The 16,398-nt window shown below is 32.0% G+C and overlaps 1 protein-coding gene across 4 annotated transcripts in view; it reads right to left on the minus strand.

The window, feature by feature from the left end:
• The window catches only part of LOC114339639 (serine-rich adhesin for platelets), a 1,513,912-nt gene that overhangs the window by 154,706 nt on the left and 1,342,808 nt on the right, over nt 1-16,398 (minus strand). For all 4 annotated transcript variants that reach the window (XM_028290316.2, XM_028290307.2, XM_028290298.2 and 1 more), the window contains 2 exons: nt 6,765-6,883; nt 2,149-2,476 (listed from right to left, as the gene is read on the minus strand). In XM_028290316.2, coding sequence (XP_028146117.2) covers nt 2,149-2,476; nt 6,765-6,883 — 447 coding nt within the window. The remainder of the gene's footprint in view (nt 1-2,148; nt 2,477-6,764; nt 6,884-16,398) is intronic.

Below are 16,398 nucleotides of genomic sequence, written 5' to 3' on the forward strand. Positions count from 1 at the left end.
TATATCGTATGCGTCGCTTAGGTGGTGTAGCATCTCTCCGTCCACATTTATTCCTTTATCACCCCATTCGAGGGTTTTGATCGCTTTTTTTAGAGCCAATATGAAAAGTTTAGGTGACAACCTATCCCCTTGACGGATACCTCTTTGGATTTTTATTTGGTTGCTGTTAGCGTGTAGTTGTATCGAGCTTGTCGCATTTTTATATATATTACATATTAGCCTCGAATATCGGCTATTAATACGAACGGCTCCCGTTTAGTGCTTCTATAACACTGTCGAGTTCTACTGAGTCGAATGCTTTGTGGAAATCTGCGAATGCTAAACTAATGGCTTGTTATATTCTATGGATTTTTAAATGAGTTGTTTTATTGTTTGGACGTGATCGTTGGTTCCAAAGTTTGCTCTGAATCCAGCATGTTCTCTACTTTGATATAGGTCTAATTTCTTGTCTAATCTTGTGGTGATTACTCCCGTGAAATGTTTGTAAAGATGGTTTAACAGACTGATTTTTCGGTAATTTTCCAGCTCATTTTTTTCTCCTTTTTTGTGCAGAATAATTGATTTGGCTCTATTCAATTCAGATGGTATGGAATTTTTTGTCAAGCATAGATTAAAGAGATCTTTTATTTTTCTCACTAGAGATTCACCGCCATTCTTAACAGCCTCGGTCACTATTTCATCGTCTCCTGGTGATTTATTGGATTTCATTTTATTCACCGCTTGTCTAATTTCACTGAGAGTTATTTCTGGCATGAGTTCGGAGCCTTGATTTAATATTGTTTTTCTTATTGCATCTTTTAGCTGTGTTTGGTTCATCGGTCTGCTTTTATAAAGTTCTCCATAGAAGTTTTCTACTATTGTTAAAAGCTCCCCTCTATTTGTTGTTATTTCGCCCTTTTTTTAATTTAATATTCTGACTTTTTCCATTATTTAGTTTTCTTCGCAGACTTTTTAGGCCTTAATTATTTCCTATGATTTGTTCGATTTTTAGTGTATTATACTTTCTTAAGTCTTTTCTTATTGCTTTCTTGACTTCTCTGTTTATCTCTCTCTCTCTCTCTCTCTTTTGCTCTCCATTTGGATCATTTCTTTCTGCAATAAGATTTCTTTGTTTCATTACATTCCTGGTGTCAGTTTTTCTTCGTTCTTATTTCTTGGACAGTGTTTTCTCATGCTTTCTCCAATGGCTTGCTTAATACGTTGGTTTAGTGCATCTATGTTTTCGTTGAGAGTTATGTTTGTGTTGTTTCTCAGTTTGGTTTCGATGTCGTTTTGATATTCTTTAATGTGTCTAGGTTGGGTCCATATTGGTATTGGTTTCGTATTTACTAATTTGCGTCTCTCTTGTTTTGTGCTTATTTTAACTTCCGCTCTTAATGGCCACTATACCAGTCACTATGGTCACTACCAGTGTTGAATGCAGTTAGTACCGGTACGTCTTGGATGATTTCTTTTTTGTTTGTAATTATGAAGTCAATTTTGTTTTTTAAAAATCATCCACACATAGCCACAATTGACAAGTTTGAGGTTGTGAGCTCATACTTATATCTGGGACCACTAATCACAAACTCCGGGTCATTACAGGAAAATATTAAACGTAGATCTGATCTAGCAAAAGTTGTCCCAGCAAAAATAGGCAAGATATGTCAAAAAAGAACTGTCAAATTTCATGAGCGTTAAAGATGTGGTTGATAAATCGCTTGATATTCCCAATACTGGCCTACGAATGTGAATCTTGGGCCTTGAGACAATCGGAAAGGAAGAAACAAGAAAGATAGACGCCAATTTTCTGTTAAATACAAATGTTACGAAATCCTTAGACCGGCAGTAGGACAAATAATTCAATTTTAAGAGAGCTAAGAGTTAGCCAACGACTCTCCAGTGAAGTGCATCTCATACAAATAAAATACTTTGGACAAATTACGAAAACAAACACAGAAAACATGGAAATACTGATCATACAAAAAAAGGTGGAAGGTCGAAGATCATGAGGAGGATCTCCAACAAGATGGATCAATCAAATTACAGCAATATGAAAAATATCTATGTATGAGTGAAAAGAAATAACCAGAGGACAAACTAACCTTTGAAGACGGACAATGCACCTTCTATAAAGGATTTTCAATTTTTATAAATATAACACTTTACCTTAGCTGGATCCGTGGCTAACAATTGCTGTAACTGACTCTTGCCGCTGCTTGGTGTCACAGATGTCGTAGTTGCAGTTGTGCTCGTCGTTGGTGGCGGGGCGTACTGAATGCAACTGGATCCGTGCGGTGAGGCAGCATCTCCCGAAGCGGCTCCTTGTGCCGGTGATAAAGTTGTACTTGTGGTATTAACTGTTGTCGATGATGATGAGCTATGATGGTTTTCTGTATGCCTTCGTAATGATCTAGCGTCGCAATAGCTCTTACCGCAACCTTCTGCCTTGCATTCGTAGGGCTTTTTGTTTCGATGCGTAAGCATATGGCCATTGCTGTAAAAAATATATATTTTTATATGAAATATTTTACACGAGACAATTCGTGTAGAGTGTGATTAGAGTGATGTTGATGAAGCATACATATTAAATCATGCAGAAAACGTTAGCGACTGGCGACATACTAGAGGAAAGTATGTAATGCACAAGATATTTAGCAGGTTCAGAATATTAGCAATGAGAATGTCAATAATTATAATATTAGCAGAAGAACAACAAGGTTTTAGGTCGGGAAGATCATGCACCGACGCTATATTTATAATGAGGCAGATTCAAGAAAAATCGTTAGAATAAAACAAACCGGCATAATTATGTTTCGTGGACCTTGTGAAGGCTTTTGAAAGGGTCAAATTAAATGACGTTATCCATTTATTGTACGCAAGAGAGGTACGTCTAGGAATAATTAAAAGGTCCGAAAATATCTACTAGAACAACACAATAAAAGTAAAAGTAGATGAAGAACTAAGTGACCCAATTGAAGCTTGCAATGGGATAAGATAGGGAGACTCCCTGAGTCCTCTGTTGTTCAACCTGATCATGGACGAAATAATAAAAAAGTAAGAACAAAAAAAGGATACCAAATGGGAGAAAAACAACTTAAAATGAAAAACAACTTAAAATAATCTGATATGCAGACGGCGACGCAATACTAATCTCTCAAACTGAAGATGATTTACAACGTATGTGGCACGAATTCAATAAAACCGCTAAAAATTTAACATGTTTATTTCCCCAAAAAAGTCTAAATGCATGGTTGTAACAGCAGATTTAATAAGGTGTAAATTAGAGCTGGAGGGTCAAATAATAGAACAGGTTATGGAGTTTAAATATCTAGTCATCACACTATGCAGCTACGGATAGCTCGAAACAGAAGTGGAAGATCAGGCGAATAAAGCAAACAGAGCCGCAGGTTGCCTGAATAAAACAATATGGAAAAATAAAAACATCGGAAAAGAAGGAAGGGCAGAATTTACAAAACAGTCATCAGACCAATAATAACATACGCGGCAGAAACACGACCTGATACAGCAAGGACAAAAAGAACGCTAGAAACAACAGAGATAGAAAAACTGCCAAAATCGATGTAAGACACTGTGGGATAGAGCTACAAGTCCAGATATACGACGGAGATGCAAGGTGGACAACATTAATAACTGGGTGAAAAACAGAAGAGCAGAATGGAACGACCACATAAGCCGAATGACAACAAATAGAGTAGTAAGGAGTAGTACGGCGAGAGACGGTTCCCCAATTAAATAGGAAAACGATCAGTGGGAAGACTACGAATAAGACGGAAGAACTTACTGGAGGCACATTGAAAAACAGACAGTCATGTCTACATAAAAAGAAGAAGAAGAAGAATGTCAATCAACATTCGCAGCCATCAGTTGAATATTCTCTTGATATTTCATTGCAACGTGTTATTCGTTCATATTTTGATGGTTTAACCAAAATACATTATTTTTAGTCCTCTTACACTCCATGAGAGCTTTTTTAATCGAGTCAATATTTATTTATTTTGTTGTTTCGATTATATTTACATTATCACCTTATGTTTTACAACATTATTTTGTTGTTTCGATTATATTTACATTATCACCTTATTACTGTAAGTTAGCATTGTGTTCTAACTGTATAATATCTAGGTATGTGGACACCCCCATCGAACAAGGTTGTAACTCATTTTAAGCGATTTTACAGGAGAGGCAAAAAACGAAAACATGAATTTTTAAAAATTTGTAACGAAATGATTAGACTCTTTTACACTAATGTGATATGATATTTATAACATAAGAAGGGATTACTGTGAGATGTATGCTTTGTAATTTTATTAGGTATTGAAAATCTTAGTTTGATTGAGATACAACCTTGAGATCAAACATGAGTATCCGTAGAAAAAGGTTGTAACTCGCCTAACAACCATTTTACACTCTCCGTGTTAATTATTTTTCCCGTTTAACTATTAAAAGGTTGTATGTTTTTAATTATTTGCAATATAGCTAGGAGAAAATTAGTTTTTATGGTATATTTAAACAAAATACCAACTCACAGTTTACACAATTGTAATTGAAAATTATAAATTTTACAATAACATTAATATTCTTCACTATAAAAAAAATCGTATAAAATATCTTAAATTTTTCGCATTCTTATTGCGGATCTGTAAATATTTACTTTTAAACCATTTTACTTTATTACTTTACTCTTTTACTATTAATATCTACTTCAAAATTAACATCTGTGTCCTTAAATAGGTTAAAATTTAGAATCTGCTTCTGATTTATTTCAGTTACGGATTTAGGCTTGCCTGATGCTTTGGCATATCGTATCATGGTTATCCATAGGTGTGGAGTATATACGACTTAATATTTTTCGGTTTTTCTATAATCACCCTCGTTTTGTGAATGTGCTATTTCAAAAAAATACATGTGTAATATTAATATTAATCTTTTTCAATATATAGAAGTACGTAGCAAACACTATTCTATACTTATTTTGTCCACCGCAACTATCAAAAAGGAAAAAAAAAGTCCGTAGATCCTTTTTGACTTTTATTTCGATAAATTGACTTATGAGATGCACCATTTGAATACTTTATAAATTAAACATACGTGCAACAAAGTTGTAACTCATTTAAAAACCTTGTTAATCGTCAACTACAAAGAAAGTAAATATTTAACATAGGGAGTATCCAGTGTTACTGCCTTTTTCACGCTAGAATTGCACACGTAAGTTAAAATACAACTTTTTTCAATGGAGTACTAATAGCCAAACTATTGAGAATTAAACTATGTCGTTTATATTGACGTGTGCGCCATTTTTTGCTGAATTCGCCTGTGTTGAAATCTGAAAAAAGGTGTAACTTGAGTTACAACCTTGTTCGATGGGAGTGTCGATGTATGCTTAATATTCCGTTTTAGTTTAGAAACATGTATATTTATGTATATCACACACATAAATAAATTATTATAAAATACATAATATTTATCTAAAAATATCCAATGTAAAATGTTAGCGGCGTTTTGCTAACGGAGCGTGTAGTCTCGATAAGTGGGATGCGGCAAATTGCTAAGGGGCGCGTTTTCTCATCACATAATAGGGAAAACAATAAAAAATATTACTAATTTTAATTATTCAGAATGTGTATTAACCTTCCGATGACCAGACTTTTTTTGTTACACGGATGACCAACGGGGGTAAAAAATGACCCCAGGTCAAAAATGACCTGGAATGAATGTTTTCAGCATTTAAATCTTCATATAACAATACATCCTCGTTTTCTGATACTATTTCATCTTCTATATCATCATAAAATCGCTAGCAGTAACAATTTCCTGTAACTCAGCCTCAGTAAGATATTTGCGGGCCATATCTTATATGTACACAAAATACTAAGAAACTATAATAATATACGCCAGGAGATAATAATAATGACTAACTGTAGCAGACAGGAATGTCGTGATTCGTACATAACAGCCACAACAGTCTAAAAATATATTTTGATAACACGCAGTGTAAAACTACTTGGAATTCCACATAATAGACGGTATTTTACCAAACATCAACTTCAGAATATATTTTTTATTCGTAAAATATAAGGAATTTTTTTTATTTCAAAGTATAAGGATATCTAGAATGATATTAAAGTCAAATAAAAAAATATTGAAAAATGAATAACCATTTTCAATTTCGTTGCAAAACGATGCTGAGACGGATGCTGAGACCTTAGTCTCAGCACCCGTATGGCTTGCATATTGTAGAAGCCTCGGAGGTGTAACCAGAGAAGGTTCCCATTGTTTTCATTCTGGTGGGGTGTACAATAGCATTATGCTGTTTTATATGCCATTAGAGTGAAAAGCTTAGTCTTAAAAAAATAATGATTTAAAAATTGAAAATACTTTTGAGATTATTAAAGAAAAACATACCCCCGGGGTCCAAATTTACACCCCTTGGTCATTCGAAGGTTAAAATACTTTTGAAATAGAATTTATACATTTTAATAATATTTTGTTAATTTTAATTAGTAGAAATAATGGGACAAATTGCCGCAAGGCGTGTACTTATGTAAAAAACATGGTGCGTGTAATGACTTGCTGAGAAAGAAATAGTAATACATAGTTCACATTTCAATACAATGAAGACAGCAAGCAGACCATTATATTTAATTTTAGTTTCGGTCTCAAAAATGCAAGTGAGCATAACTCGACGGTCTTGTTCTTATTTAAATTTAGTTCTCTGGCATACGCAATCGTAAAACAAAAAACAAGGTAATGGTAATACTTACAGGTGGTCTTGCCGCTTAAAAGCCTTTCCGCACATGTTGCAAATATATTTTCTTTCATCACTGTGAGTCAGTTTGTGTTTTGCCAATGCAGAGGCGTTTCCAAATACTTTGGCACAGACCTAGAAAAAAGTGCATTTATGTTAAAACAAAATGACAAAAACAATAACAATTATGCCACATTACAGTGATTTATAATTCGTTACAGTAAGATATTTTCATGTGTGACCTTATAATGTACTAGACATACTTTTGTATGAAATTCATCGTATAGACAAGGCGTAAACGGCGGGTTCGTTGGGAAAAATATCCCAGAATAAGGTTCAAGAAGTCGCCCACGTGAAAAGTGGGCCAATTTTTTTAATCAAACTGCAAAAATCAATATTTTTGGACCGGACTAATTTTTTTTAGGTTTTTGGACCATTCTAGACAAAAAAGGTATCTTATAATTTTTCTCGAAAGTTGATCTTTTTCGAATTATAAGCAATTTAAAAATTGAAAAACGCGAAAATGTCCATTTTTAAGACTTAATAATTCGGTTAAAAATTATTATTATGAAAGTCAGAAAGTGACCAAAACAAAGTTTAAAGTCCCCACTACATGATCCTGAAGAAATCTGTGTCATTAATTTGCTACTAAGCTGTTATTTTTAATTAATAAAAATGAGCGGTTAGATCGTATTGATGCGGCTGTAAATGTGAGTGCGAGTAAGATGCACAAAATTGGGCTGCTGTAATGGCTTCTTTCTCGCAACAGCATTTACAGCGGCCGCACACGTGCATGGCGCTTATTATTATTACTTAAAAATAACAGGTTAATAATAAAATAATGACAAAAATTTCTTCAGGATCTTGTAGGGGGGGGCTTTAATCTTTAATTTAGTCATATATTGACTTTCATAATAATAACTTTTAACCGAGTTATTAAGCCTTGAAAATTGCCACTTTTCGTTGTTTTCAATATTAAATTGCTTGTAAGTCGGATGCTATCAACTTTAGAGAAAAATTATAAGAGACCTTTTTTTTTCAGAATGGTCCAAAAAATTAAACAAAAAATTGTTCGGTCTAAAAATATTGATTTTTGCAATTTGATTAAAAAAAATGTTAAAAAAAATTGGCCCACTTTTCAAGTGGGCGACTTCTTGAACCTTATTCTGGGATATCTCACGAATGTGATTATGCAAAAAAATCTCATGGGAATATTTTTCCCTTCGAACCCTTTGTTTTCGCCTTGTCTATTACGTTTGTTGCTTTTGGAGAACGACTTAATATATTGGTTTAATTATTTACCAAATTATAAAGATTAAACCTAAAAATATTATAAACAATTACATGTTTACGGTTTATTATAATTAAAGACTGGATTATATGCAAAATGCATATGCATATATATGCTGCATATTTCTCATGTTTTTCATAAATGCATATGCCTTGCATATTTGGAGATTTAAGAGCATATAAATGCATATTTTGATGGGAATTTACTCTACCCCATTTAAAAATAAGGTATATATTAGTAACATCAACATCCATTAAAATAAAATGTGAAAGTAAATATTTTGCTGTTAAGCTCCTTTGTTGTTGTACCCATAAACATAATGGGCGTTATTTATAGCTGCAGGTATCATTATCCGGATATTTAAGATTTATAGACTTCTCAGAATTTACAAATTACCTAAGTAAATACCGATTATATTTTGAATAACATTACAAATATTACCTGTACTTTCTGCTGGTGTCGGCCAACTATGAATTATTCTGGGAAAACCAACCAAAACGAAATTTTAAGGCAGCGTTGCCAATTTAGCTTATTTTATGCTAGATTTGGCATATTTTTGTGTTGTTTAGCTTATTTATTTCTTGTTTAGCATATAGCATATTTTCTAGCATATTAAATAATATAAAAATTATTTAGTAAAAATCGAAAATCTTCTAATTCAGAACAAATTTTTATGTTGGCCTTACAATTACTAAAACAACTTAGGAACTCTCTCACAGGAACTTGAAACTGATATCAGTGAGTCAAATCTGATTCCTAACAAAAAATGTTTAACCATTCACACATACACACCTACATCAGCAAATCCCTTCGCCTTCAATAATGTTTATATTAGTACTTATGTCTGTGGACCATGAGATTACTATTAACTACAGGATCATGTTTCAGCATTTTTTAAAACAAATAATTTATCTGTACTGGGTTATGCTTGCTATAGGGATTTTTTATTAGTTGATAATGGAATACCTACTGTTGAACTGATCATTCCATCATTCTTGTGAGGTTTGGCAAATACTATATTGGTCGAGTTGGCAACACTGTTTTAAGGGTAGGATAGATTATTTTATTTTATGAATGGTTAGTCTTAAATCAATCGCCGATTATTCAACTTTTGTGATTGCAAGTTATTGACTATACTGTGTAAAAAAATCATTTTATTATTATTGTGAAAATGCCTAAAGTAGCAAGGGAAAAATCAAGTCTTCTCAGAAGTTGGATTGGAAGTAACAATCATCTAAAAGTTATCGACAGTGAAAGTATGTTTTGCACCATTTGTGATAAAAAGGTAAGTTCTCCACTTCAATAGATTTTTAAACTTATCAAACTTCTTTGCACATCTATGTGTCTGTCTATTCTAAAATGACAAACCGTCCCATTTCTTCAAAAACTGTTTTTTAAAGTTCGCAACGGTTTGGCTTATACAGAGCGAGGTGTTGAGAGTGGCCCACCCTGTATACTACGGTACACTGACTGTACTTTATTGTTTGACGATTTCAATTTCACTTTGAGAAATAAAAAAAAATTGGGGGAGGTTTAAAAAGTTTGATCATTTTAATGTAGGTATCTATTTACGAAAACATCTAAAACATCATTATCATTATATTCCAGATTCCATGTCAAAAGAAATTCCAAGTAGTTCAACACATAAAAACTTCACTTCACCAAACTAAGCTATCAAAAAATGATAATAAACCTCGCCAGCAGATTCTACAGAACAGTTTGCAGATTCAGAATACGTCAGTTGGGCAAGAAACCTTTGCAAAGGATTTATGCCATTTTTTTTTGAACTGCAATATCCCTCTGCACAAGTTAGAACATAAATCGTGTCAAAACTTTTTAAAAACTTATTGCAAGATTAAAGATAAACCAGCTCAAATACCAAGTTCTTCAACTCTTCGGAAAAAATATGTCAGTGCATGTTACAAAGATGTGATGACGAGTATTAAAAATCAGTTAAAAGCCGATTATCTTTGGATTTCCGTCGACGAAACAACGGATACAAAGGGTCGACAAATTGCGAATCTAATTGTTGGAGTTCTTAACGACTCTGGCGATTTTAAAAACTCATACTTAATTAGTGTAAAATGTTTGGAAAAAACAAACTATGCTACAATAGCTAGATTTGTTAACGAATCCCTAACAAATTTTTTTTTACCTGATCAAGTACCATTTGAAAAAATATTATTAATGCTTAGTGATGCCGCCTCATATATGATGAAAGCTGCATCCAATCTTAAAATCTTTTTCCCTAATTTAATTCACTGTACATGTTTGGCGCACGGCCTAAACAGAGTTGCAGAGAAAGTTAGAATTGAATTTCCCAATGTAAACACCTTAATAAATAATGTAAAAAAAGTATTTCTGAAAGCACCACTACGTGTACAGGTATATAGGGAGATGCTTCCCGATATTCCTTTACCACCAGAACCAGTATTAACCAGATGGGGAACTTGGCTTAAAAGTGCTATATTTTTATCTGAACACTACGACGACATCAAAAGCGTTATTTCAAGTTTTGATCCGACTTGTACCGCTATTGATAACTGTCAAAATATTTTTAAAGAAAAGTCTATTAAAAATCAATTGTTGTATATAAAATCGAATTTCGATATCATTGAAAGTTCAATTACAAAATTAGAGGCTCAAAATTTATGTCTTCACAATAGTATGTCTATTGTTGATTCGGTTAAACAGAAAATAACAAATCTGAATGGGGAAATTGGAGTAAAAATTAAAGATAAACTTGATGACGTTTTAAACAAAAATGAGGGTTTCACTTTATTGCGTTCAATAAATAATATAATCAATTTTGGAAACTTCGATGAAAATATTAATATGGATCCGTCTCTAATAGCAAAGTTTAAATATGCCCCAATTACATCTTGTGACGTTGAGAGATCTTTTTCTGCCTATAAACAAATATTAACAGATAGAAGACATAATATTAGTTTAGAAAATATGAATCAATATATGATTATTTATTGTAACAATAAAAATATGTAAATTTGTTTTATTGTACTCTTTTTATAATATTAGTTTAGAAAATATGAATCAATATTGTAACAATAAAAATATGTACATTTATTTTATTGTACTCTTATTTATCTTGTGGTCAAAATAAAATATTTTGCCGTTTTATTTGTCACAAAACCTGAAGTTAAAAAAATATATTAAGAAATAATAATACAATTTGGTTTAAATTCAAACCTATTTATTTATTTTTATTATTTTTTATTTATTTATGTATTTAACGTAAACCATAAAATTATTCATATAAAAATAAGTGCATATATAAATGCATATTTGCATGTTAATTGTGCATATTCAGCTTGTTTTAAAATGCATATTGCATGCATATTTTAGACATTTTTTAGTGCATATTTTCCAGTCTCTAATTATAATAGTCTAGTAAAATAAAATTACACTACATGTAAATCAAAATGTAAATTCGTACAGATTGAAACAAATTTTATATCAAAATTTAGGTGGGTACAAAAGATATTTTCAAGAAAGTATCCAAATAATAGAAGGGGATCATTGTTTAAATAATTAAAAAGGGGTAATTTTCGCAAAAAATTACTTTTTTAACTGCTGAGGTCATTCAATTACTAATGAACGTATATAGGATTGTCTTCTGCAAAGTTGAAGGGTAAGTCTTTCACATAAGACTTACTAAATTAAATTTGACCCCCTCTTTATTTAAATAATTATGCATAAAACTTTAAAAACAAATTTGCAAAAAAAATTTTTTTTAGTGTTTTAAATTAGCACTATAAAATATCTTATTTTACAGGAGAAGTTGCGCTATGTTATCAGTATTAATAAAAAAAAACTGGTCCAAAAATATTTAATATTTTTTGACATATTGAATTTGTTTATTAAATGTTACTCTATTTTCAATTGCAAAAACGCGGTTGTTGCCAAAGAAATATTTACCTCTATTAAATCTTATTATTTTTATTTTTATGTATATTTTCGACAAACGTATTGGAAAATTCAAATTTCAGTTAAACTTCTCCCTAAAATGGCATTTTAAAATTATTCAAATTTGTTTATAATTTGTTTTTTTTTTAGTAACGTCGCAGGGATTAAAATTTTTAAATGCAGTTTCGATAATTAGGTTCCTGGGAATTTTTAACTAATTAACAAATTTTTTTGTCTTTTTTTCCTCTTCTTTTTTTTTTCTTGGAGTTATATTACTACGGGCCCTTTTAGGGTTAAGTTTCATTAAAAATATCGAATCTCTAAGTTGTAGATTCTAGACCTAAAAATATTAAGATTGGTCTAAAATCACTTAAATAAAATGTGGCTATTTACTGAGTTACAGGGTGTTTTATTTAAAAATTTAAAAATTATTTTTAACAAGTACTTTCAAACTGTTTGGCGTATCCTTATCGTACTTGGCACAAAGTGTGGGTACTATACAGTCTACTAAATTGTGATAAACAAAAGTTTCTAGCTACTACCAGAGGCGTACGACAGGGGATAGTTAATGGTTGGCCCTTGCCAAATTCTACGCTACTGAGGGAATTACTATTTTAGCGAAATTTTTCGATTCTCAAATACTTTCTATGTAAATAATATACTCTTTACTGGTAATGATTAGGTCAATAGTTTTTGAGATATTGGACGTTAAAAATGAAACGGCATAGTTATTTTGATTCATTTATTCATTCATTTTAAACTTCCAATATCTCTCAAACTGATGACTTTATCGATACCAATAAAGTTATCTACATACAAAGTATTGGAGAATCGAAAAATTTCGCTAAAATAGTAATTTACTCAGTGGCGTAGAATTTGGGAAGGGTCAATCATTCACTATCCCCTGTCGTACGCCTCTGGCACTAGCTAGAAACGTTCACTAATCACAATTTAGTAGGGTGTATAATAGCCACACTATCTGCCAAGTATGCTAAGGATACGTCAAATAGTTTTAAAGTACTTGGTAACAATAATTTTTAAATTTTTAAATAAAACACCCTGCAACTCCCTGTAAGAAGAAGAAAAAACGACAAAAAAATTTTGTTAATTAGTAAAAAATTCCCAGGAACCCAATTATTGAAACGGCATTTCAAAATACAATCCCCGTGACGTTATTAAAAAAAGAAATTATAAACAAATTTGAATAATTTTCAAATGCCATTTTAGGGGGGACTTTAATCGAAATTTGAATTTATCAATACATTTATCGAAAATATACATAAAAATAAAGATAATGTGATCTTAATCAGGTGAATGTTTTTTTGGCAACAACCGCGTTTTTGCAATTGAAAATATAGTAACATTTAATAAACAAATTCAATATCTCAAAAAATATTAAATATTTTTCGACCAAATTCTTTTTGCTTAATACTGGTAACATGACGCAACTTAGTCTGTAAAATAAAATATTATATAGTGCTTATTTAAAACGCTAAAAATAATTTTTTGCAAATTTGTTTTTAAAGTTTTATATACAATTATTTAAATAAATAGGGGTCAAAATTAATTTACTAAGTCTTATGTGAAATATTTACCCTTCAGCTTTGTAGGAAAAAATCCCATAGTCCTTCATTAATTAGTGAATTACCTCAGCAGTTAAAAAAGTATTTTTTTTGCAAAAATGAACCCTTTTTAATTATTTAAACAATGATCCCCTTGTATGATTTGGATACTTTCTTGAAAATATCTTTTGTACCCACCTAAAATTTGATATAAAATTTGTTTTAACCTGTACGAATTTATATTTTGACTTTTTTTTATTTTATTAGTAGACTTTTACAGTACGATAAATAAACAAATATAAAATATATTATTCAAACGATAAAATAGAATTAATGAAACTAAAAATATTAATGTCCAATTTACATATCCATTCAATTGCTTCTGGGGGACATTCCCCAAAGTTCTGGAGGTTTCCTCTGTAGGCACCATTTTGGGCTTAGGCAGTCTAAGCCTGTGCTCACTACGGAGACCAAAGGATGGTATCCTAGCGTAGAGCATAGTATCCTACTCTTCATATTCGTGAATTCTGGCATTCAAAATAATGCATTTATTTTACATAGCGATCGATAATATAGCTGCGATCGCCAGGTAAAATAAATACATTATTTTAAATGCAAGAATTCACAAATATGAAGAGTACGATACCATGCTCTAGGCTAGGATACCATCCTTTGGTCTCGGAAGTGAGCAAACCCTTAAGCACAATATGGTCTATGTAACCATAATGTGCTCGTTTGATGGAGTGTCTTTTATCGTAATCTCAAGCTTTTCATCAAATAGTGAAGCTATTTCTAAGTAAGCAATATCAATGGAAGAACAGGGTATATAAATAAACATAAAAATCTTGTAAAACGTAAGGTGCCCAGACGACACCGCTGTTTTTCAGACAGTCTAACGTAATCACTGCAACGATTAATAATTAGATTACATCAACTCAGTATAAAATATGGACTACAAATGAACATTAAAAAAATAAGTTCATGGTTATTTCTAAGCAAAATATAGTAGGAAGGCTAGATATTGAAGGAAAATAAGTAAAATAGTGAATAACTATACAAAAATATCTGGGAACCTGGGTAAATGAAAAAAATGTCCAAGGTAGAGAAATCAGGACACGCATAAAATTAAAAGAAAAGCATTTACAAAAATGAAAAAAATGTTTGTTAATCGAGACCTTTCCCTAGAGCTGACGATAAGAGCCTTAAGATGCTACGTGTTCTCGACTTTGTAAGCTGAACACTAGAAGTAGATATTATAAAAAAGTTGGAAGCATTTGAGATGTGGTGCTATAGAGTAATTTTACGAGTTATTAAACGAGTTACAAATGCAGAAGTGTTAAGAAAGCTACTAAAGGATTGCGAGATCATAAAGAACATCAAAACAAGAAAGCTGGAATATTTCGGCCATATTGCCAGAGATGCGAAATATAAGGTATTATGGTTCATAATGCAAGGTAAAATTAAGGGTAAACGATCCATAAGAAAAATAAAGATTTTCTTACTGAGAAACCTAAGAGAGTGGTATAGTTGCAACTCAGTATCTTTTCAGAGCAGCCGTCAATAAGGTATGGATAGCTGTGATGATAGCGAACAACCAGAAGAAGATTTATATCTATTTTCAGATAGAAAAAGAAATCGATAACAATTATATGAAACAAAAATAACTAAAAATAATAAATACATATACATATCAGCATATTCCTAAAACAGAAAAAAGAACTACACACAATGGCATTTATTGAAAAAATGCATATTGTTGATGCGGATGACAAAAAATCTAATTTAATTTATTTTCTTTTAGTTCATTGAATGTTACATTTAGGGTTACATTTCTTCTTCTTCTTCTTATGCAATCCACTAATGGATGTTCGCGATCACGTTTGACCATTTTTCTCTATCCCTTGCAGTATGAAGTAGGTCTCCTATGTTTTTTAGTCCTGTCCATTGTTTGACATTACGGAGCCATGACATTTTCTTCCTGCCCACTCCCCTTCTTCCTTCGATCTTTCCTTCAATTAAGGTTTGCAGAAACTGATATCTTTCATTTCTAATTATGTGTCCCAGGTATGCCGTTTTTCTCTGTTTAATTGTGCACATCAGTTGTCGTTCTGTACCAATTCTTCTCAGGATTTCTTCATTTGTTATTCTTGCGGTCCAGGGAACTTTAAGGATTCGTCGATAGATCCACATCTCAAATGTCTCTAGCTTATTCATTGTGTTTATTTTTAAAGTCCATCCTTCCATGCCATATAGGAGCACCGACCATATATAGCATTTTGTGAATCTTAATCTTAGGTTTAGGTCAAAGTCAGAGTTCGTAAAGACGTTTCTGAATTTCATGAATGCACTTCTGGCTCTTTCTATCCGACATTTAATTTCCATATCCGACATCCAGTCTTCACATAGCCAGGTTCCCAGGTACTTAAACTTTCTTACGCGCTCTACATCTTGGTTGTTATATGCTAGTCTTGCATTTTGATGTTGACATAATTGACGGCTGATTATAAGGAACTTTGTCTTTTTTATGTTGATGCTAAGTCCCATGTTCTCGCTATGCTCTCCAATTTTATTAAGAAGGTTTTGGAGGTCTTCTATATTGTCTGCTATTAAGACCGAATCATCCGCATATCGTATATTATTGACCCAGGTACCATTCACTTTGATGCCGCTTTCGCATTCCTCAAGAGCTTCCTGGAAGATACTTTCTGAATATAGATTGAACAGTAGTGGGGAGAGAATGCATCCCTGTCTTACACCTCTGAGAATTTTTTGAGCTTGCGTTGTTTCATTGTCCACCTTGACGACAGCTGTTTGATTCCAGTAAAGAGCCTCTATGCAACGAATGTCTTTTTGATCTATGTCGAGTTGTTTCA

Source organism: Diabrotica virgifera, chromosome 4, assembly GCF_917563875.1.
Source record: "Diabrotica virgifera virgifera chromosome 4, PGI_DIABVI_V3a".
Lineage (NCBI taxonomy): Eukaryota > Metazoa > Arthropoda > Insecta > Coleoptera > Chrysomelidae > Diabrotica > Diabrotica virgifera.